The following is a 24,955-nucleotide window of genomic DNA, read 5'->3' on the forward strand; positions in this document are numbered from 1 at the left end:
CCTGGAGTCCCGGGATCGAGTCCCACATCCGGCTCCCAGGCATGGAGCCTGCTTCTCCCTCCGCCTGTGTCTCTGCCTCTCTCTCTCTCTCTCTGTGTCTATCACAAATAAATAAGTAAATCTGAAAAAGAAAGAAAGAAAGAAAGAAAGAAAGAAAGAAAGAAAGAAAGAAAGAAAGAAAGAGGGAGGAAGGAAGGAAGGAAGGAAGGAAGAGAAAAGAAACATTTTGCCATATCCTTAATTTTGGGGACCAGGGGAGTTGATTAAAGAAAAAAAACTGATTTTGATTCTGAAGCATATAAAAGGGGAAAAAAATAATATTAAGTAATCTTCAGACCAATTCTAAAAATAGGTATCATTATCTTCATTTTATATATGAGAAAGCTAAGGCTCAGAATAATTAAGTTATCCAAAGAAACAACTAGTAAGTGACAAAATTGGGCTTATTTGATGTCTAAGTCTGTTCTTCCTACAGAATTATGCTGCTTGCAATAATTACTATTTTTCTTAATATGTTAATTTTTTAAGATTTTATTTATTTGTTTGAGAGGGAGAATGGAGGAAGGGGTAGCAGGAGAGAAAGAATCTTAAGCAGACTACTCCACGCTGAGCATAGAGTCCAGTGCAGAACTTGATCCCACGACCCATGAGATCATGACCTGATCCAAAACCAAGAGTCTGGTGCTTAATGAGTTGAGAGCCACCGAGGTGCCCCTAATATGTTAATGTTTGAATATTTTACACCTCTTCTAATGTCACATTTTCAGTCAGTGGGTGGTGACAGGATGAAATTATGTAAAAATTGTGGTATGCTCAGGAGGGAAGCTTCAAGTCATGAACTTGTGGACCAACACCTGCTTATTTTGAGGGTCCAAATGACCTATGGTGATAGAAGCACAGTGGAAGAGATCTTAGAGATCATGATAATTCACAGCATCTTAATTAAATTGATTTCAGAAGTTGTTGGAAGAGGAAAAGAAAAGTCATATGGTCAACATTGTTATAGTAGAGATAAAGGTGAATTGCTTATTCATGTAACAAATAAATTAGTCACTAGGTGCTAGGAATGCGGAGGTGAATAAGAGATGATTCCTCTCCTTCTAATAGCTGTCCAGGAATACCATCATGGAACACAAAATTCTCCCTGACTTCTAGGCCGCCATTCCATTCTCTGAACGTTCCAACACTTCATGTAAACCATTAAATCCAGACCCCACTTAAATACCAGATTATGTTTCCTATTTATGGGCCTTTATTTACCAAACCCAAAATATCCTTAGTATCTTAAAGACAGAAACCATATCTTATCTTGTCTTATATTTAGTAGGCCCTCCTAAATATTGATTGATTGTTAAAGGCAAAACACAGGAGAAATATTATCTATCATTTAGCATACATTTGTTCTCTTAAACAACCCCTGGAAAATGAATATTCTCTTTACATTGCTAGAGGAGGAATTTTTACATTTGATAAGAGATTGGATTAGATATGTTCTGTTACTCCTCCCAACTAAGATTTATATGGGCTACTTAAAATAAATGAATATGTTCTTACGCGTGGTAAGAAAAAGAGAGCCGGTTATCTATTTATGATTATTGTCCTTACAAAAAATTAGTATAAATAATGACCCTACAGTCATTAAATTGTCAGTGCCTCAAAGCCTTTTCACTTGAGTGATTTGTAGGTGACAATAAGAAGATAAATTAAGAAGTTAATTGAAATTTTTAAACCCTGACTACTAATCAATTGAGACAAGTTAACAGTTTACTCTTACTGGGAAGTCTAATAAGTCTCAGACATGTGAGAGATGATTTTTAGATTAAATCTTCCCAAACTCTCACCTGTTTTCTTAAATTTGCCTTTAGTTTGGCTGTGTTCTAAACTTCATACAGTATTTGCATTTTCATGGAGAGACATTATACTATCCTTTTAGGAAATGATTGATACATATTGATAACACAGGTCAATAGTCATTAAATGATTCTACCTTTTTACCCTGTAATTCCACTGTACAGACTTTTTATCTTAAGGAAATACTTCAGGTTAGTTACCCCAGTATTATTTATAATGATGAAAAACTAGAAAGAAAAATCTAGCTGGAGGGGCACCTGGGTTGCTCAGTGGTTGAGCATCTGCCTTTGGCTCAGGTCATGATCCCGGGGTCCTGGAATCAAGTCCTGCACTGGACTCCCTGCAGGGAGCCTGCTTCTCCCTCTGCCTGTGTCTCTGCCTCTCTTTCTATGTCTCTCATGAATACATAAATAAAATCTTTAAAAATAAATAAATAAGAAAAATCTAGCTATAGGTGAATAGTTATGATTATAGTAACATATACATCTACTGAATGGAATGTTATTCAAACACCTAAGTAACATGCCAGTTCATCACTATTGCATGGAAGGCTAAAAGATTATATTCATTTCTGCAGTGATTACCACAAAAAGGAAAAAATATATTTGAACAAAAGACTAATAAAGAAATAGACAAATGTAATTAACATTGTGTTAAAAGTTTATGGATTTGGGGACGCCTGGGTGCTCAGTGATTGAGCATCTGCCTTTGGCTCAGGTGTCATGATCCTGGGGTCCTGAGATCGAGTTCCTCATCGGGCTCCCTTTGAGGAGCCTGCTTCTCCCTCTGCCTGTGTCTCTGCCTTTCTCTCTCTCTCTCTCTCTCTCTTTCTCATGAATAAATAAATAAAATCTTTAAAAAAAAGAAAAGTTTATGGAATTGTGATACTCTATGTGGAAAATCCAAAAGACTCCACACCAAAATTGCTAGAACTCATAAAGGAATTCAACAAAGTGGTGGGATATAAAATGAATGCACAAAAGTCAGTTGCATTTCTCTACACTAACGAGACAGAAGAGAGAGAAATTAAGGAATCGATCCCATTTACAATTGCACCAAAATCCATATGATACGTAGGAATAAACCTAACCAAAGAGGTAAAGGATCTATATTCTGAAAGCTATAGAACACTAATGAAAGAAATTGAGGAAAACACAGAGGTGGCAAAATATTCCATGCTCATGGATTGGAAGAACAAATATTGTTAAAATGTCTGTGCTTCCCAGGGCAATCTATACATTCAATGCAATCCCTATCAAAATACCATCAACAGTTTTCAGAGAGCTGGAACAAATAATCCTAAAATTTGTATGGAACCAGGGATGCCTGGGTGGCTCAGCAGTTGAGCATATTCCATCAGTTCAGGACATGATCCCTGCGTCCAGGATGGAGTCTACTTCTCCCTCTGCCTATGTCTCTGTGTCTCTCATAATAAATGAATAAAATCTTAAAAAAAAATTTTTTTGTATAGAACCAGAGAAGACTTCCAATAACCAAAGGAAAATTGAAAAAGAAAACCAAAACTGGTAGCATTATAATGCTAGACTTCGAGCTATATTACAGAGCTGGAATCATTAAGACAGTATAATACTGACACAAAAACAGGCACATGGATCAGTGGAACAGAATAGAGAACCCAGGGGCAGCCCGGGTGGTTCAGCAGTTTAGCGCCACCTTCGGCCTAGGGCATAATCCTGGAAACCCAAGATCGAGTCCCACATCGGGCTCCCTGCATGGAGAGAGTCTCTCTCTTTCTGTGTGTGTGTGTGTGTGTGTGTGTGTGTGCGTGTGTGTGTGTGTCGTAAATAAATAAATGAAATCTTCAAAAAAAAAAAATAGAGAACCCAGAAATGGACCCTCAACTCTGTGGGGAATTAATCTTTGACAAAGCGGGAAAGAATATCCAATGGGAAAAAGACAGTTTCTTTAACAAATGGTGTTGGGAAATTGGACAGACACATGCAGAAGAGTGAAACTAGACCATTTTTATACACCATACACAAAAATAGACTAAAAATGGATAAAAGATCCAGATGTAAGGCAGCAATGCAACAAAATCTTAGAAGAGAACATAGGCAGCAACTGCTTTGACCTTGGCTGCAGCAACTTCTGGCTTGATACATCTCCAAAGGCAAGGGAAACAAAGGCAAAAATGAGCTATTGGGACTTCGGCAACATAGAAAGTTTTTGCACAGCAAAGGAAACAGCAAAATCAAAAGACAATCTACAGAATGGGAGAAGATGTTTGCAAATGTTTTATCAGATAAGGGTTAGTATCCAAGATTTATAAAGAACTTAATCAAACTCAACATTCAAAGAACAAATAATCCAGTCAAGAAATGGGCAGAAGACATAATGAACAGACATTTCTCTAAAGACATACAAATGACCAACAGACACATAAAATGTTCAGCATCACTCAGCATCAGGAAATAGAAATCAAAACCACAATGAGATACTACCTCACACTAGTTAAAATGGCTAAAATGAGTAAGTCAGGAAGCTGTTAACAAATATTGGCAAGGATGCAGTGAAAGGGAAACTCTCTTACAATGTTGGTGGGGTTGCAAATGGGTATAGCCACTCTGGAAAACAGTGTGGAGGTTCCTCAAAAAGTTAAAAATAAAGGTACCCTACGACCCAGCAATTGCACTACTAGGTATATACCCCAAAGATATAAATGTAGTGATCCATAAGGCCACCTGCTCCCCAGTGTTTATAGCAGCAATGTCCACAGTAGGCAAATATGGAAAGAGCCCAGATGCCCATTGGCAGATGAATGGATAAAGAAGACACACACACATACACACAATGGAATATTACTCAGCCATCAAAAAAATGAAACCTTGCCATTTGCAATGATGTGATGACACTAGAGGTCATTATGCTAAGTGAAATAAGTCAATCAGAGGAAGACAGTTATCAAATGAATCCACTCATGTGGAATTTAAGAAACAAAACAGGAGCATAGAGGAAGGGGGGTGGAAATAGAGAGACAAACCATAAGAGGCTCTTAATCATTGGAAACAAACTGAGGGTTGCTGGAGGAGAGGGGGCAGGGGGATGGGGCATTAGGAAGGCACTGAATGTAATGAGCACTGGGTGTTATATGCAACCGATTAATCACTGAACTCTTCCTCTGAAACTAATAATACAGTATATATTAATTAAATTTTAATTTTAAAAAATGTTTATGGATATTACATGAAAATTTTCTTTATTTTTGTAAGGGACTTACTATCTTTCAAATTCGATATTTATTTCATGATTGGCTAATATATTCACATTAATCAAAACTCAAAAGGCATAAAAAGGTATGAAAAGAAAGTCTCATACTTACCCCCACCTCCTCAGAGGCACTATTATAAGTTTCTTATTTATTCATCCAGAGATTATTTTATATATAAACAAGCTAATATATACTTATTTTCCCCCATTTTACACAAATGGTAAACACTATTCAACACCCTGCTTTTCCACTACCGTCTGTTAAAGATATTCAGTATCAGTTCATAAAGAACTCTTTCTTTTTTATTTTTTATGATAGTCACAGAGAGAGAGGCAGAGACATAGGCAGAGGGAGAAGCAGGCTCCATGCACCGGGAGCCCGATGTGGGATTTGATCCCACGTCTCCAGGATTGCACCCTGGGCCAAAGGCAGGTACCAAACCGCTGCGCCACCCAGGGATCCCTAAAGAACTCTTTCTATTTTGTGGCTTAATATTATTCCTTTAAGTGCCATAAGATACTATAATTTATTTAATAAGATCCTTCTATTGCAATTCTATGGTAACAGTACACAGATGATTACTCAAATGAAAATATATCTAGACTAAATTCCTAGACGCAGGAGTGCTAGGTTAAGAGTATGTGTGCATTCTTTAACAGATGAACAAGGTGGGGGCAGTGAGGGGGGACCATAAAACCGACTCTTAACTAGAGGACACACTGAGGGTTGGTGGAGAGGAGGTGGGAGAGAGATTTTTTTTTTTAAGATTGTTTATCTATTCATGAGAGAGAGAGAGAGGCAGAGACACAGGCAGAGACACAGGCAGAGGAAGAAGCAGGCTCCATGCAGGAAGCCCGATGCAGGACTTGATCCCAGGACTCCAGGATCACACCTTGGGCTGAAGGCAGACACTCAACTGCTGAGCCACCCAGGCTTCCGTCCCTGGGGACAACTTCTAAAAGAACTGCATTCCAAGACAGATTACAAAAAAAGCCTTAGAAGGAAAGCAGTTCCGTGTCCTGAAAGCAGTGTTTCTCATTGTGGTCCATTAATCACACCAAAATCACCTGGTGTGGGTTGGCAACTTATTAAAACAGGCAGTTTCCTATTCTGCTGAATCAGAATCTCAGAGGGATGAGGCTGAGGAACTTGCCTCTTAGAATAAACTCCCTAGGGGTGCCTGGGTGGTGCAGTTAGGTTAGCGACCAACTCTTGGATTCTGCTCTGGTCATGATCTCAGGGTAATGGGATCCAGCCCCATGTTGGACTCCGCACTAAGTGCAGAATCTGCTTCAAATTCTCTCTCCCTCTGCCTTTCCTCCTCATGTGCACTTGCTCTCTCGCACTCTCTCTCAAAATAAATAGATAAATGTTTAAAAAAATTCTTTTTAACTCCCTAGGTGACTCCTAAGCCATTAAAGCTTGAAGATCACTGCCTTTATAGTCAATGTCCCCTAGCTTAGTCCACATACCTTGTTTCCCTTACTCAGTTTGAATCAGACATAAGACTATTTCTAAAAAACAAAGCCACCCTCAAAGGACAAAAGGGTATGTGTCAGGGATGCTGAAGGTCATTCCCAATGGGAATCCAGAAAGGAGCTGAACAACAGGATAGGCATTGCAGACTGGCAGAAATTATGTTGCATTAGGAGACAAAAATGCTCTGGTTGGTCTGATTTTGGTATGTTTGACAGTGCTAGTAACTTGACAAGTGTCACTTCACGCATTAAAGAACCTTGGCTTTAATTTTCCTATTAAAGGGAAAAGAGGAGGAAAGGAGAATTGTGTTTTGGCTAGACAAGTAGATGATCTCAAGGGTCCTTTCTCTATCTTATGTTCTGGTTTTTCTACTGAGATTAAAAAAAAAAAAACCTGGGGCAGCCCGAGTGGCTCAGCGGTTTAGCGCCACTTTCAGCCCAGGGCCTGATCCTGGAGACCCAGGATCGAGTCCCACATCAGGCTCCCTGCATGGAGCCTGCTTCTCCCTTTGCCTGTGTCTCTTCCTCTCTATCTCTCTGTCTCTTTCTCTCTCTCTCTCTCTCATGAATAAATAAGTAAAATCTTTAAAAAAAAAAAAAACCCTAGACACACAAATTAATATGTATAAGTAACGAGGATTATTATTATTATAGCAAAAACTGCTAGTTTGGTCTCTTCTAAAGGGAAGAGCCTTCTTAATTAAAAAAAAATTATTTTAGTTCTATATCTTTTTTTTTTAATTTTTATTTATTCATGAGAGAGAGAGAGAGAGAGAGAGAGGCAGAGACACAGGCAGAGGGAGAAGCAGGCTCCGTGCAGGGAGCCCGACGTGGGACTCCATCCTGGGTCTCCAAGGATCACACCCTGGGCTGAAGGCGTCGCTAAACTGCTGAGTCACTCGGGTTGCCCTATATCTTTTTTTTTACTTCATTTTTCTATTAAAGATGAGTAAGTTTGGAAAATAAGATTCTGGTTACATTTAGCTATATAATTGTATTGTGTCTCTAATATCCACTTCTAAGTAAAGTTTTATAGTATCACACAGCTGCAGCACCATGTATTTTCTTATTTTCCAGATATTAATGATTGCCCTTTCATTCTCTAAAACAAAATAAAACCAGTGACTTTTTTTTTTTAGTCAACAATTCTTAACTATGTAAAATATCTTTCAGTGTTGGCCCATAGATATAAGCTATAATTTTAATCCTGAGAATAGTTGTGATAAAAATCTTAAATGTCAGGGGATCCCTGGGTGGCCCAGCGGTTTAGCGCCTGCCTTTGGCCCAGGGCGTGATCCTGGAGTCCCGGGATCAAGTCCCATGTCAGGCTCCCAGGCATGGAGCCTGCTTCTCCCTCCTCCTGTGTTTCTGCCTCTCTCTATATATATGTCTATCATAAATAAATAAATCTTTAAAAAAAATCTTAAATGTCATTATGCAGTTAATAATAAAATAGGTACCATTGTTCAGGAAATACCATATTTTGAGCATAATTCTGAGTACTTTTAGTATCTTACAAGAATATGGGTTGGGTTTTTTCTTTCTTTTTTTTTTAAGATTTTATTTACTTATTCATGAGAGACAGAGATTGGCAGAGATATAGGCAGAGGGAGAAGCAGGCTCCTCGCAAGGAGCCTGAGGCAGGACTCGATCTGGGACCACAAGATCATGCCCTGAGCCGAAGGCAGACTCTCAACCGCTGAACCACCCAGGTGCCCTGAGAATAAGGATTTTAAAGATAAGTGTCACGCCCATTTTACATGTGACACTTCTTTGGAGGTCATATTGAAGTGTAATAATTCAAGAAGCTTCACAGAAAAAAAAAAGAAGCAGCTTCACAGAGAGTCATTAGCAATTTTTGGCTTCTACTTTTTATTAGATATGCCTCCTTTTACATTACCTGGTATGCTATAGGTAATCAGTAAATGTTTGCAGAGTTTACCACTCTTTCTGTAATTTGCTATTTCTTTTAGTATATATATTTTTTTAATTTTTATTTATTTATGATAGTCACACAGAGAGAGAGAGAGAGGCAGAGACATAGGCAGAGGGAGAAGCAGGCTCCATGCACCGGGAGCCCGACGTGGGATTCGATCCCGGGTCTCCAGGATCGCGCCCTGGGCCAAAGGCAGGCACCAAACCGCTGCGCCACCCAGGGATCCCTAGTATATATTTTATGTTGGAGTACAATTTAGTAAAAGTCAGTGACTCATTTAATTATGATTTTGAAAGAAACTAAACTATATCCTGTTTTGAATTAAAATGAGGTTACTTTTTCCCATATCTGATTTATTAGTAATCCTGGTTTCCATTAGCAAGATAGAAAAGATCTATACTTCAGAGACTAAAAACTTTACTAATGATTAATATATGCTAGCCATTAGATGTTCTGCTTTTTTTCTCTCCAAACTTTAGATTAAAAGATAAAATTGTATCTTTCTAATTTTAGATTTCTAATAACAATAATTGGTGAATATTCGCTACTAATTATATTTTGCTTCTTGAGCAAGGCAGAAGTTTGAGACTTCTCACTCACTAACCCCACTGCAACCAGCACCAAGCCCCCAGGGACAAATGAGTTGCTTTATTGTACCTGATTTGTGATTAGCTGTTCTCTCTTCATTCTTTTTCTCAACCTTTCCTCCTTCCTCCATAACTCTCTTCCTCCACTTCATTTTACCCTGTCAGTAAGGGCATTTGTTCTTCATCTTTTCAAATCTATCACTTTAGCTTTTGGTTTTGGGGATTTATTTGTCAACTTATTCCCTCTCCTCAAATAGATATATGATGAATAGGTTGCTTCATTTATTTAAACTTTTATAATTAAAAAACAAAGCCATTTCTTCTTGCCACAGAAGAAGAAATGCTTGCCATTGCTTCCCCCTTTGGTTTTGAGATTGCAGGAATCCTGTTGCTACAGATACCATTTATCCCTTCATGACACCTAACTCTAATGAACACTATATGGAGTTAGGCTGACAAGTTTGGTGCTGCCATTAGATGCACCGGCACACTTCTATCTCTTTAAAAAAAGAAGAAAATTCTGCAATTATGAGAACCACATTTTTTTTTCTTGAAACAATTTATTTTTCCCTGGTCTGTTTTTGTGCTAGTGTTTTGAACTGGATTTTTGCAGTGTGCTGTGAATGGTAACTTTGTGCTGTGAATGATGTTGAGAGGAAGAAGCAGAGCCCCCCAGCCATGAGAAAGATTTAATATTTGTGTTTTGAAGTTCTTATAAATTGTAATGCAAGAACTGACAATTTGGAATTTTGTAATTTGGGGCTGTCCACTGGCCCTACAGGCTCTCAATGATTGTAATTTGAAAATCTCAAAGTAAACATGATTCAGATCTTAGATTAATTAGATTAATTAAAATTTTAACAAAGTCTCTCTTTGATTAGAACAAATCGTTAGTGAAGGCCACTAGAAAGCATCAACTGGCTGCGGGATCCCTGTGTATTTCTCAACTACTTCCAAAACATTAGAATGAGTTGCCAATACCTGGTAGACAACTGATCACTTTGTTGTTTTTTATAGTTAATTGAACAGCTAATGTGCTTTTGAAGGCTGTGTCTCTCTTGAATATATTTTGTAAAGTTTTGAAATGTTGTATATTAATTCAAACCCAATAAGATACCTATATTTTCATAATAATTTTCCCTTCTAACTCATTTTCATAAAAAGACTATTTGGAAAGTACACAATTTCCAGGCAAAATTATCTTGAAATTGAATTCTTTAAACCACAAAGCTAGCCAGCCTGCCTGCCTCTTTCTTTCTTTCCTTCCTTTTCTCTTTCCTTATTCCTGATTTCTTTCCTCCCTTCCTTTTTTTGGGGTATCCTGTTTAGGTAGTATTTAATATCACTTGTGAGACTACTGCTATGACAGATATCTACTGTGTGATACCGACTTAATCCATTGGTGTGAAAGCAACAAGGACTTATTTTCTCCTTTTTGTAGGGAATGACATTCCAACTGTTTTTTGACATGTTTACATTCAGAGGTTGCCAGTGATCAAATCAGGTCAGGACTGACTTCAAATATTTTAAAAAGCAGAAAGAAAAATGAGATCCTAACTTTCCATTGTCCTGATCTACGCATTCCTATTGGTGAATTAAAGCTTATACGGGTGTGAAATTTGGTACCTGAGACTTAGGCTGCTTGAGCACCTTTTATCGCATAATAGTTCTGGAATGTGAAGATATGAATTTTCATGGGAGCAATGATATTTCATGGCCAACAATGGATTTCTTAGGGTCTTGTCATTTCAAATTGCCATGAGGTCTGGTTATTGCTGCTCTAAATGTAAATATGAAACGGCTTCCCGATGAACTTATTGCGATGGTGCTAACTTGTCTTGACACTCTTGCTGGCAGTTCTAGTGGCCCTTAACATGGTCTGCTTTCTATAGTCACAGCATGGGTTTTGTGGAGGATTCAGCCTAAATTTCTGGAATGAATTTCTATAGACAAGAGATATATTGGCTTTAAAAATTAAGAGGTTTGATTCTGTTTTGAATTTGGATATCAAATGAATATGAGCACATGACATTTTAATGCCGTTTGTCTTTTCAAATAGATTTACCTTCTAATGCATGTGACAACAGGATTTTGCTCATCAGCTAGAACATACATTTCAGAGGAGTTGTTACCTAAAATATTATCATAAGGCATAAGAAAACACACGATTTAAGTTGCCTTTCATGAACATAATTAAGAATTAATAAGCCAGTACCAGTGGCTAGTCCCCAGAATTTCCACTGTTTTGCCTTTTGTGACCTGTGTTATTAAAAGTCCATTATTTTTACAGACTTTATTAAATTGGATCTTATTAAAGCATTCTATATTTGCATTTGGTCTTTCATAATTCATTATTATTATGACATTTACTTTTTACCATCAGATCTGAAAACATATCATAAGCTACCCTTTTCTCTTGAAAGAAATGCTAATTTCAAACAGTCCTCTAATAGAAGAGAAAAGCTTTATCAGTTTTTTCATTTATTCCAGATCGTGTTAAGAATACTAATGCTAGACTTCAGTATGCTAATATCTCTGAGCTTTTTTTGGTCAAAAGCTTAGAATTATTATTTTTATCCCATGTTAAGTATGAAACCAGGAGACCTGCTACTACTGGAGAAAACACAATTCTAAAGTACAATTCATGATTCTAAAGACTTGAGAAAATGTTGCTAAATCCCGTTTAGGATGCTGTCAGTCAATTTAACCTTGTACCATACAACATTTGTCCATTTAAGAAACTCTTTCCCCTTAAAATTCAGTTTGTTTGTTTTTATCATATATTAGGTCAGTATACCTTGCAATGTTTTAAGACTAAGAACCTATGCTTTTAGCCCCAGATGACAGTTAGGGCATGCTGCCTGCTTTTCTATATGATAGTCGCTTCTATATCATTTAAGATGTAGTTGAAAACTCAGCCTAGCAAGATTTTATATATTGATATTAGTCAGGCTATCTAATGATTATTAACATAATTAGTAAAGCAGTGAGTTTTTTGTCGGGGTACTAGTAAATTTATTAAACTCTGAAATGAAATTTACTTTGGCTTTTGTCTCATTTTAGATTTCTGACAATGTGCAATAGACACTTTGGCAGTGTTGTTGCACAAACCATCCGGACTCAAAAAACAGATCAGTTTCCACTTTTTCTGATTATTATGGGAAAGCGATCATCTAACGAAGTGTTAAATGTGATACAAGGTAAAGTACATGTCACAAGAGAAGTGTCTTCTTGTGTATGTGATAACCTTATAATATTTACCATCAAAGTTGACAGTAATTCTCTGTATGAGTGAGCATCTTTATATTTTAAAACATAGAATAAAAAAAACCATAGAATATCCTAAAGAACATCTTCAAAAAGTATAGAATCTATGAAAAATGAAATATGCTGCATAAAAATCTAACAGAAATTTCTTAATAAAATAACAGCCCTAGGGACAGAGCATAATCATGTTAAAAGTTCAGAATTGCTAAATTCTCTAAACTAGTAATTAAGCCATAATCAGTTATCAGACATGACATTTCTTATACATATATTGATTTCTTGCTGTAATGTTGATTTGTTGAAAGAAATGCTTATCTTTAGTTATCTAGAAAAGCCAGTGACTAGATATTGCAAATTAATTGTTCATGCAGTGGTAGTTGTTTCCCCTTAATTGTGTGAGTCTGTGTCTAGGATGCAACGCTAAGGTGCGAAGCTATAGGATGCCTATGAATTTAATCACATTGAATATTCTTTACAAACAAAAAAGGTGAATGTTTTTTTTTTTTACTGCTACTGATATACCCCAAGGATTATTTTAAAATATTACCTTATTAATAGCAAGCTTAAATTGAAAACAGTTTAACTTTCTTTGCCCCAGGGAAAAAGATGTTTCAAGTGCCCTGAGCTAAAGCTTCTGTTTGAGATACTTTATTTTTACCCCTATTTAAGTCAAAAGTTCTATAGTAGATAATATGATGGAGGAATGAGTGTAAATACTAGTGTCTTTAAAACTCAAAATAAAACCTCTGGTATTTTGTGTTTGCTCTATCCCTAGAGCATTGAGTTTCATAAACAATGCTAAAGATACTCTGCTGGGCAAATGAATTGCATACATAAGGTAAATGTATAATACTTCATTCCTGTTTTCCCCCATCAGAGGCAATATAATAAAGTGGTTTTCAAAGTGGTCCAAGATTCTGAAGGTCCTCTAGACCATTTCATTGGATCCATGAGGTCAAATTATTATTTTCATAATGGTAATAAGGCTCTTCTGTTTTTGCATTTTTATTTATTTATTATTTATTTATTTTTACTGTGTTGACATTTGCACTGATGGCACAAAATCAATGTTGTGTAAAACTACTGGCACCTTCACACAAATCAGTCATGTCCAAACTATACTACTGTCATATTCTTTACTTCCATAATGTGCAATTTTAAAAATTATTTTTTGAGCATTTAAGCAAAATGTTATATCTTCCACTGTAAGATTAACAGCTTAAATAATCTTCTGATGAGATCAGTTGTAATGTTACAAATATACGATTTTTTTTGTATCATATAATTAGTTATGTCAACATTGAAGATAAATGCATAAGTCAGTAAACCAGTATTTTCCACATGACCAGTGCATGATATTATAAAGTCCTGCCTAGGTAAAAGATCCATTCAAAGAATGAGATAGGTCAGTGTATCTTAATATAACAAAGTACAGAAAGTTCAATAGTTTCAAATTCCTCACATACTTGAAGAAACTTCCACTTGTCCATTTGAGTTTATCAAATGCGATCATGTGTACTATATTATTTATTAAAATACTCCTCCCCTTTTCAATTATATGTCTGTTTAAGGGCAGACTTGCTTGATAAATTTCAGCTAAGTCATAAGACAACATATTGTAACTAGTTTAACATAGAAGTAGATATAAGAATCCAGTTATGTTCTATTAAGCAGACGTTTATTTTTTTTTAATTTTTTTATTTTTTTTATCTATTTATGATAGTCACAGAGAGAGAGAGAGAGAGAGAGGCAGAGACATAGGCAGAGGGGGAGAAGCAGGCTCCATGCACCGGGAGCCTGACGTAAGATTCAATCCTGGGTCTCCAGAATCGTGCCCTGGGCCAAAGGCAGGGGCCAAACCGCTGCGCCACCCAGGGATCCCTAAGCAGACATTTAAAAAAATTGCAAAAATGTTGAAACTATACCATTCTTCTCACTAAATGTTTTCATTTGGAACATAAAGCCATTTTTCATAAAAATATGGTATTTATATAAACATGTAATGGTTTTATCATTGTTACTTTTAATGAATTGATAAATACGTTTTAAGTATTTCAGCTTTAATTTTTAACACAGTAAATGTTGATAACAATAACCCACAAAACTTATTTGAGGAGCTCAGTAGTTGTTAAGAGTGTAAACAAGTTCTGAAAACAGAAGTTTGAAAACCACTGCAATAGGTTAGAGAAAAAACTTGTCTGGACCTGCGTTAACTGGTACCTTTCCTCTGTCTTGTCCAGTTTGGTAGTGAGTCCTGACCGTTAGCACTGAAGCATAGTTGATAAGCATTGGCTTAAGCCTGAAAATGAATGGCCAGTATGTAACCACCTTTCTAGTATCCTCCATAAAGAATTCATATCCCATGCTCTGAGTCTTAGTCACTACAGTTTGCAAATGAGAAAGAGAAACTCAACAATTTGCCCATTATCAAACTCTATATTGAAGGTACTGCTAAACTTTTTGCCATTCGTTGTATCTATTCATAATAACTGCCAGCAATCATATGTACTATATACAGAGGTAATGTTATTTTTATTTTACCGATAAGAGAATCAATCCTTAGAGAGCTATAGTCAGTCACTCATCCACTTATTTATTCATTTACTAAGTGAATATTTATTAAGCCCTTGTCACATGCTAGGCAATTTTTAGGTACTAAATCATATGGTTTGTAGGTAGCAGAACTAGAAACTATGACTACAAAACCAGCTCTTCTTTTTCAGTACCATGATATCACACCAAGATAATACTTGTTCTCTAGCTCATTTATTGGGACAGTAGTACCGATGTGACTGAATTTTTTTGATAAGGACCACAGATGCTCCCTGCCATGCTGCCAGTGGTCATAAGGAAAATTGAGAAAAGGACCATTCTACTCCAGAATAACACCAACAAAGATGCTTGCTACTTGTTGTCCTATTTGATCAATGGGATAGGAAGAGCTCTTCTCAGGCCCTGGAGAAAGATGGGCTCTTTGCCAATAATCTTGAAAGAAGAGAAGAATCGCTATATCTTTATGTATCTTTATGGGTTTCTCTGTTGTAGATGTATTCAAAGCAAGTAACAGGAAAATACACTCAGGAAATGGCATAAATGTTTGTTATGGCCTTAGACAAAGAAGATAGCATTAAGGAAAACCAAACATTTTAATACTTTTATAAAACTAATATAACATTATGGGAACTAACTGGAATTAAAATTAAAACTTTTTTAAACACTGAATATTCTCTTATAAAGTTTATAGCATAGTCATTTGGAAGCAGCTGAAAGAGAAAAATACCAATTGGGCACAAAAAGAACTCAGTTTTTTTCAGTAAATAAATTACTATCCACTTCATCAAGGAATTTTTAATTATAGGAAATAATTCTAAATAAACAGTATATTGAGGTGGCAAAAGAGAACAGGCTTTTGAGTCAGACTCATTTGGTTTCAAATTCTGGTCCCACCACTTAATCAAAAGCCTGATCTTGATTGCACAGGCTACTCCAGTTCTTAAAGCCTCCTTTTCCCTCTCTTTAAACTCAAGATCATGATACCTTCAAAGAATTATTGTACAGATTTAATAAGATAACATATATAAAGCAGTTAGCCTACTTACTGGCATATAAAAAAAATGGTAGCTGTTGCTAGTATTTTTAAGTAGATATGTTTCTATAACTTAAAAGAACTTTGATTTCCAATACTTGGCCATTCTTCTTTATGAGCTGAAAATCTTTCTCGTTAACAGATGGTTCCTTCAAGTATACTGTGTTTGAAATTTCAACTGCCTATATACTGGTTTACTCTTTCACAGTGAACATATGAAACTTTTCAAGGAAAACATGAAAATATTTTAACTGGGTATTAGCATAGTACTCTGTCATTTTTATTAGACTATAGTTATTCCTTGCTGATCAATTCTAGAATGACTTTCCATTTTATAATAACATTACTAATGTAAAGTTTGGTGATCTCCATGTGTTGCTAGGTAACACAACAGTGGATGAGTTAATGATGAGACTCATGGCTGCAATGGAGATCTTCACCGCCCAACAACAGGAAGATATAAAGGATGAGGTAAGATGAAAGGTTAAATAGACCTTTAATAGGATTTTGATGAAATTATTTGTCAAATGGAGATGCTTGCCTATGTAATAATTAATAAATAAAGAAAATGAAGATGCATTTCCAGATTAACCAAGTACTTTTATGCCATTGAGTTTACCTTTCAGTCCATTCTTTTCATGACCCCAAGACCCAACAGTTTGTTTAACTTTATGGACATTTATACTTTGCTAGATTTGGAGTAGTGGCAGGAGGTCAATTTGCAGGAAATGAATTCTGAAGCATATTTACAAAAGAAACGACAGTCCAGGAAATCCTGTGCACTATGTGGTTTTTCACTCGCTTTCAAGATCCTCTTACTCTTTTTAAATATTGAGGTTGATTTGTGATAGACACATTTTACATTTTTGAAGTGCTGTGAGAATTAGTAAAAGGTCTCCAGAATTCTGAATTTCTCAGTGTCCTGAGTATATTCAGTTGGTATAGATGGCATGAGTGTAGAACCTCAAATAAAATAATAACAGCAATATTGATCATGACAATAGTAGTCAACACTTATTGAATATTTATAGTGTGCTAAGCATCAAGCTAAGTACTTTGCATATATTATCTCTTGTAGTATCAAAATAACCCCATGAGGTTGTATATGAGTCACACAGAGTTCTGGCAGAAAACACGTGGCACTTTCAAACTGGGTCATTTGGAACAGTTTAATAAGAGAATTGTTTGTAAAGGTAAGGGCAAGGTTTATGGAAGTCAGCAATGGATAGTACAGACTTTAGGGCTAAACGGAGCCATTACCACCTATAGGCCTAAAGGCCGTGGAGGGTGGTAAATCGAGAAGACTATATCTGATAGAGGGATATAGTCAGCCCTTGGTGACCTGCTAGGGAGGAGACCAGAGAATAGATTTACTTTCCTTCCATACTCTGATCTTCTGCCAATACTACCTAGGTAACCCAACCAAAAGCTGCAAGGCAAGAGAACTTACCCGGGCAAAAAGCTAGATAGAGCTTGGATACTGAGGGGGCAAATGGGAGATAGCCTAGCACAGATTGGTACTATTATCTTCCCTTTTCAGGTGAGAAAACTGAGACTCAAAAGAGTTAAGTTAATTTACCCAAGGTCACATGGCCAGTAGGACCTATGATAATCTCAAGTAATTATTAGTGCTTTATCAGGTAAAAAATTTCTGGATTTGGAGAACAGTCTAAAGAACAGTCTAAAGATAAAATATGAAACATATGTTAGCATTTGTTAATTTGAGATGCTCAATTCACAGGTATTTCTTAAATTGTCCTTTCTAATATTTTTAGTTGAAAAATGTTTTTCATAGACAAATAGGGAAAGTTTGATTGCTGAGCAATGATGAAAAGTTTCCAGCTATATTGAGTGTTTTCAATACAATACCCATTAGCTATTGCAAATGGAAAACATGTAGACAAATATAAAGTAGAATTATTGTGTTTTACCATATTTGCTTGTCTCTTTCTTCTATTATTCTGTGAGTTTGTTAAGAGTCTGAGTTGTATCACATTCACATTTATAACATTTATCTCCTATCAGTGTACCTAGGACAAAGTAGGCACTCAGTAAATGTTTATTAGATGATTGAATATTTAATACTTGGAAGAATTCACATGAAAAATGTTACTTGAAAAAAGTTCTTGATTGCAGTGGTATAAAACCTAATGTGTCCACATTAACAAATATGAAAATTTGAAGTGCTATAACTAGTTTAGAGTTTAAATACACACTAAGTTTATTTTATTGCTGGAAAAATGATGTTTGTGATTTTCCTTAATAGTCAGTGTTTCATTTACTCTATAGAAAAGGTAATCAGGTATATGATGGAAAGATGTTTATCTGTTACTCTATAAATTGACAGTGACATTTTGAAATAATGAAGTACTGTACTTACTTAGGAATTTGTAATAATAGGTGTGTTGCCATTCAAGATTATGTTTATCCTGGAATAGAGGCATTGATTGACAATAAGTCACTAAACACATTCTTCAGCCATTTAAATCTTGAGTCTCATTAGTACTAGATTTACAGATTATGCTGTATAATAATATGAATGCACAATATTTGCATGCATATTCCCAGTTCATTCTTTCATCTTAATTTGTGTTCCTCATAATTCATTGGTAAAGAAATTGACTTTAATTCCTTTAATACTGAGCACAAAATTTAATATGAGGGTTACAGGGAAAATCCAAGGCTCCATATAATTGAAATTTTTATTGAAATTTAACGGCAAGAATTTAAGGATTTCTCTTTGTTTTTAGAGTGTCTTCATGAAAGTTATCATTTAGTTCATAAGTAAAGTTCCTAAGAAAAGCTCTTATAGGTTCAAAGACTTGTTTTGGACTATGCATGGATCGTAATAGATTTGGTATCTGCTGAATATGTGACAAGAAACACTGTCCCTTGTAATTGTGAATTTGCCTTTACTCTTCAAAAAAATTTCAAGTAATACTTTATCTTAAGCTTGCAATGAAAATCAAATTCATGAACAGACTTGGAGGATGGCTTCCTAGGCCTGAATTTATATAAACTTTACTTTGGTTCAGTTACTTTCATCACTTAAATGATTACATCATTAGTGCAACCAGAGATGCCCATCCTATAACAAAGTTTTTAATAAATAAAATCAAGCCCAAACATATTCATACTCTGAGTCATTCTTTAATGGCCCAGAATGGATCTTTATATCAATAATTGTTCTATTTCTAATCAGGAAGTATGTATTATATGAGCCTTTTGTTTTGGCAAAACTGCTTATCACTTTATTCACAGACATTTTCATTAATGGTATTAGTTTGGTTTTTTAAGTGTTTATTGAGGATCTATCAAGTATATAGCACTGGGCTCAGTTTTAGGGACAGAGGTACTTTGCTACAATGTAGGCTTATTGGCAAATATTGGCACTACGTGATGGTAGCTTGTTTAGAATCACATCATTTAGAATTTGTTTAGAATCAAAACATTTATGATCTGTTTTTGCTTACAGCCTGATTCCAAACAATAGATACTTTCTAACATGTAAATAGATTCAGTTATTTTCATATGCCATATTTTCTTTAGTAATCCAGAAACCTCTGATTATCAAGTTTCAGGGGCTTTATCCATTTCTTCTTAAATGATCTATTTGTGTACTGGCATATAATTGTTCATAATAGTCTTTTATGATCCTTTGTATTTCTGTGCTTTCAATTGTAACATCTCTTGCATTTCTGATTTTATTCGAGTCTTTTTTTTTTCTTGGTCTGTCTAGATAAAGTCTTGTCAATTTTGTTTATCTTTTTTAAAAAATCAGCTTAGTTTCATTGATCTTTTCAATCTTTTCAAACTTTACTTCTTATTGAAATATAATTGACATAAAATGTTGTATTAGTTTCAGGTGTACAACATTGATTCAGTAATTCTGTATATTATTCAGTGTTCACCATGATAAATGTAGTCACACTGATCTTTTCTATTGTCTTTTAGTTTCCAATCCTTTCTGCTCTGATCTTTATCATTTCTTTCCTTCTGCTAACTTTGGATTTTGTTCTTCTTTTTCTAGTTCCTTGAGATGTAAAGTTAGATTGTTTATTTGAGATCTTTATTTCTTGATGTAGGCATTTAGTAAGCCTTACCAGCTTCTCACTTACAACTGTATTGGCAGTGTCCCATAAGTGTTGTATGTTATATTTACATTTTCATTTGTCCCAAGGTATTTTTTTACTTCTTCCTTAACCCATTGGTTATTCAACAGCATGTTAAGTTCCACATATTTGTGAATATTCCAGTTGTCATCTTGTAATTGATTTCTAGTTTCATACCATTTTGGTTGGAAAAGATGCTTGATATGACTTCAGTCTTCTTAAATTTATTAAGATATTTTTGTGGTGCCCTAACTATTCTGGACAGTGTTCCTTATGTGCTTTAGACAAATGTGTATTCTGTTGCTTTGGAATGAAATGTTCTGTATATGTTTGTTAAGTCCACTCTGTCCAATACATCATTTTATTCAAATGTTTCCTCATTGATTTTCTGTCTGGATGATATATCCATTGATGAAATTGGGATATTAAAGCCCCTATTATTATTGTATTGCTGTCTCTTTCTCCCTCTTAGGTCTGTTAATATTTGTTTTCTATATTTAGGTATTCCGGTGTTGGATGCATAAATATTTTAGAAAGGATTCTTTATCAAGTGTTTTTTCTCCATAGTTAGTCCCAAATCACAGAAGATAATAATTTCTCTCATCTTGATTTCTATATTCATTTCTTAAATATTTATTGATCTTTTCCTATGGACTAGACACTATGTAAAACACCAATACCACAGCTGTGTGCAAGATAGATAGGGCCATTGGGCTTACAACACAGCAGTTCCAGTATAATCTGTGAAGTAATCAAGTAGATAAAGCCATGGGAGCACCCAGTCAGAATGAGCTAGACATGCTATATAGGCAACTTGACCTAGAGCACATAGAAGGGCTCTAGTATTCTCCAATGCAAACTATGAGGCAAGTAGAACAGGTGAGAATGAAGATAATAATAATAGCCATTCTTTAGGCTCCTGCTACATTCCAGCCATAGGTATTTCTCCGTGTGATTCCTAGTTTACCAGAATACTTAGCTATCTACCAAGGATTCCAGGCAGTTAGGTATGAACAAGCAATGTAATAAATTTTGTCAACAATGATTTCATATTTTGAAATGTAAAATAAATTGTGATGTCCCTCCAAATCACATTTCATTCATTATATGTTACAATTTATTAGACTGTTCATGTACAACAAACATTGCATTGGATGTTTTATTTAGACAAATTCATTTAACTAGGGCAGTTTACTTTGGCTTCTGAACTTTTATATCATTCACATATTATTGTTAAATCTATATTAATTTTTCCTTGCTTAAATTAGCTATATTATTTTCTTAATTCCCCCAAATTGATCATGGCTAAAATGTGATTCATTGAAGCATAAAAGTAATGATGAAAATAATATTTAAAAATTATAAATCAGTGATTCACTGCTACACTAATTCAACATTAATGTAAACATAATTTAGAGAACTCCAGTCCTAGAATAGAAGATGCCAGGACAACTGACCCTGATTGTAATGATTTCATACTGGCTGTCATAAAAATATTTTTTTTGATCGAGAAATGAAAGTTAATTGTATAGAAGCAGCAATGCATTTACCCCTAGTGCCTCTGTTTCTGAAATTTTTTATAAAAGTATGAAGCCTTGAGAGCTTCTGTTTCATTATTAAATAAAGACCAATGACCTTTTTATTAAATCAATAGTTTTTTTCACATCAAGAGAAAAATAATACCACTAAAAAAAATCTTACCATGCAAGGCAGAGAAGTGACCAAACTGCAGATGAGAAATTGTTTACAAATTGCACTCCTTGAGGGGGAGGAAAAACAAAACGAAACAAAACCACTGCTGCCAAGAAACTTGTAATTCCAGCCATAAAGTTTCCTGAGTACTTTCTCAACTTATACTGTTGAGTAGCATGCAATGGCAATAGCATGGTTTGTGGAGGAGCGATGACCACATTGTGCATGTTATGCTGCTTTACAGTTAGATTAAACCACTAAGATGTACAGATTAAGAATCAGTTCTTTGCATATTGCTGTTTGTATGTATACAAGGTAGAAGTAGTCATCACTGTTCATTCTGTTTATCAATGAGAAATATATATGACAAGATAAGTTTTTAATGATTATTTTGCAAACTTTGAATTATACTTAAAAAGATGAAGTAGAATCAGTACTGATGACAAACTAACTGTACATCAAAGGACACCAGAAAGTGAAGGGACAACTCACAGATTGGGAGAAAATCTTTGCAAATCGTATTTGATAAAGGACTTATATATCTCGAATATATAAAGAATTCTTACAACTCAATAATAAAAAGACAAATTAGCCCATTAAAAATTGGGCAAAGGATCTGAAAAGATATTTCTTTATGAGAGATATACAAATGGCCGTATAAGCACATGAAATGATGTTCTACATCATTAGTGACCAAGCAAATGCATATTAAAACCACAATGAGATGATACTACCTCACACAAACTGCAGTGGCCAGAATCAAAAGATACCAAGTATTAGTGAAGATATGGAGAAATCTGAACCCTCATAGACTGCTGGCGGGAATATAAGATGGAGCAGTTGCTTTAGGAAACAGTATAGCAGTTCCTCAAATGATTAAACATAGTTAACATATGATCCAGCAGTTTTACTGATAGTCATATATCTAAGAGAAGTGAAAAGATAGGTCCATACAAAAATCTGTGCATGTGTAGCAACTTGTTTCTAGATGTATCTCCTGAGGCAAGGGAAACAAAAGCAAAAATAAACTATTGGGATTTCATCAAAATAAAAAGCTTTTGCAGAGCAAAGGAAACAATCCACAAAACTAAAAGGCAACCTATGGAATGGGAGAAGATATTTGCAAATGACATATCCTATAAAGGATGCGTATCCAAAATATATTTAAAAACTTACCAAACTCAACACCCCAAAAATTAATAATCCAATTAAAAAGTGGGCAGAAGACATGAATAGACATTTTTCCAAAGACATACAAATGGCTAACAGACACATGAGAAGATACTCATCATCACTGATCATCAGGAAAATACAAATCATGACTACAATGAGATATCACCTCACGTCTGTCATAATCGCTTAAATCAACAAAGAAACAACAGGTGTTGGCAAGGATGTGGAACAAAAGGAACCCTCTTGCACTGTTGGTAGGAATGCAAACTGGTACAGCCACTATGGAAAACAGTATGGAGGTTCCTCAAAAATTTAAAAGTAGAATTACCCTATGACCCAACAATTGCACTGTTGGGTATTTACCCAAAGAATACAAAAACACTAATTCAAAGGGATACATGCATACCTATGTTTATACAACAGAATTTTTTATAATAGCTAAGAAATGGAAGCTATCAATTGATGAATGGATTAAAAAAAGAGGTGGTATGTGTGTATATATATGTGTGTATATATATATACTTTTTATTCAACCATAATTATTATAATTATTTTATTAATTTTTATTACTATTTTATTATTACTCAACCATAAAAAAGAGTGAAACCTTGCCATATGCAACAGCATGAATGGAACTTGAGAGTATTATGCTAAGTAAATAAGTCAGAGAAAGACAAATACCTTGTGATTTTATGCATATGTGGAATTTAAGAAATGAAACAAATGAGCAAAGGGAAAAGAGAGAGAGAGAGAGAGAGAGAGACAAACCAAGAAACAAACTCTTAACTACAGAGAACAAACTGATAGTTACCACAGGGAAGATGGGCAGGGGATTGGTTTAATAGGTGATAGGAATTAAGGAGTGCACTTGTGATAGGCACCAGGTATTGTATGGAATTGTAGAATCACTGTAATGTATACCTGAAATTAATATTACGCTGTATGTTAACTACCTGGAATTTAAGTGAAATCTTTAAGAAAAAAATCTATGTATGATTTAAAGCAACATTACTCATAATAGCCAAGAGATGGAAACAACACAAATGTATATAAAGTAACAAATGGGTAAACACACACACAAAAACCAGCTGGCATATGCATACAATGGAATGCTATTCAGTCATAAAAAGGAATGAAGTTCTGATAGACACTGTAATCTCAGATAAATCTTGAAAACATTATGTTAAGTGAAATAAACCAATCACACACACAAAAAAAAAAAACCCACAATTAAGTAAGATAAATAAAAGGCATCCAAACTGGAAAGGAACTGGATCAAGGGATCCCTGGGTGGCTCAGCGGTTTAGTGCCACCTTCAGCCCAGGGCGTGATCCTGGAGTCTGGGAATAAGTCCTGCATCAGGCTCCCTGCATGGAGCCTGCTTCTTTCTGCCTGTGTCTTTGCCTCTCTCTCTCTCTTTCTCTCTCTCATAAATAAATAAAATCTTTAAAAAAAAAAAGATATGATCTTACCTGTTGAAAACCCTAAATATTCCACACAAATAAACTGTTAGAGCTGATGAACACATTTTTGCAAAGTTACAGGATATAAAAAGTAAAAATCCTTTGCATTTATATACGCTAGCCAGGAGGATTTAAAAAGGAAATTTAGAAAATAATTTAACTTATGATAGCATCAAGAATAACAAAATACTTAGAAATACATTTAACCAAGGAGGCCCAAGTCTTGTATGCTGAAAATTACTAAATATTGCTGAAAGAGATTAAGAAGATCCAAATAAATGGAAATACTTCCCTCTTCAAGGGATTGGAAGACTTAATAATGTTTAGATGACAACACTATCCAGTGCTATCCATAGATGCAGTGCAGTCCTTATCAAAATCCCAAAGGCCTTTTTTGCAGAAAGAAAAACCTATTTTAAAATTCATATGGAACTACAAGGAACCCTGAATAGCCAAAACAATCTTGAAAAAGAAGAACAAAGCTAATGGATTCACACTTCATGATTTCAAAACTTACCAACAACCTATAATCAAAACACTGTGTTACTAGCATGAAGATAGACATAAAGACCAATGGAATA

General features: G+C 35.1%; 1 protein-coding gene across 5 annotated transcripts in view; it reads left to right on the top strand.

Moving 5' to 3' along the window:
• FAF1 (Fas associated factor 1) overlaps positions 1–24,955 on the top strand; it is a 461,294-nt gene that overhangs the window by 352,572 nt on the left and 83,767 nt on the right. For all 5 annotated transcript variants that reach the window (XM_025991860.2, XM_025991862.2, XM_025991861.2 and 2 more), the window contains 2 exons: positions 12,145–12,281; positions 16,317–16,405. In XM_025991860.2, the coding sequence (XP_025847645.2) occupies positions 12,145–12,281; positions 16,317–16,405 (226 nt within the window). The remainder of the gene's footprint in view (positions 1–12,144; positions 12,282–16,316; positions 16,406–24,955) is intronic.

This window comes from Vulpes vulpes, chromosome 10, assembly GCF_048418805.1.
Source record: "Vulpes vulpes isolate BD-2025 chromosome 10, VulVul3, whole genome shotgun sequence".
Classification (NCBI taxonomy): Eukaryota; Metazoa; Chordata; class Mammalia; order Carnivora; family Canidae; genus Vulpes; species Vulpes vulpes.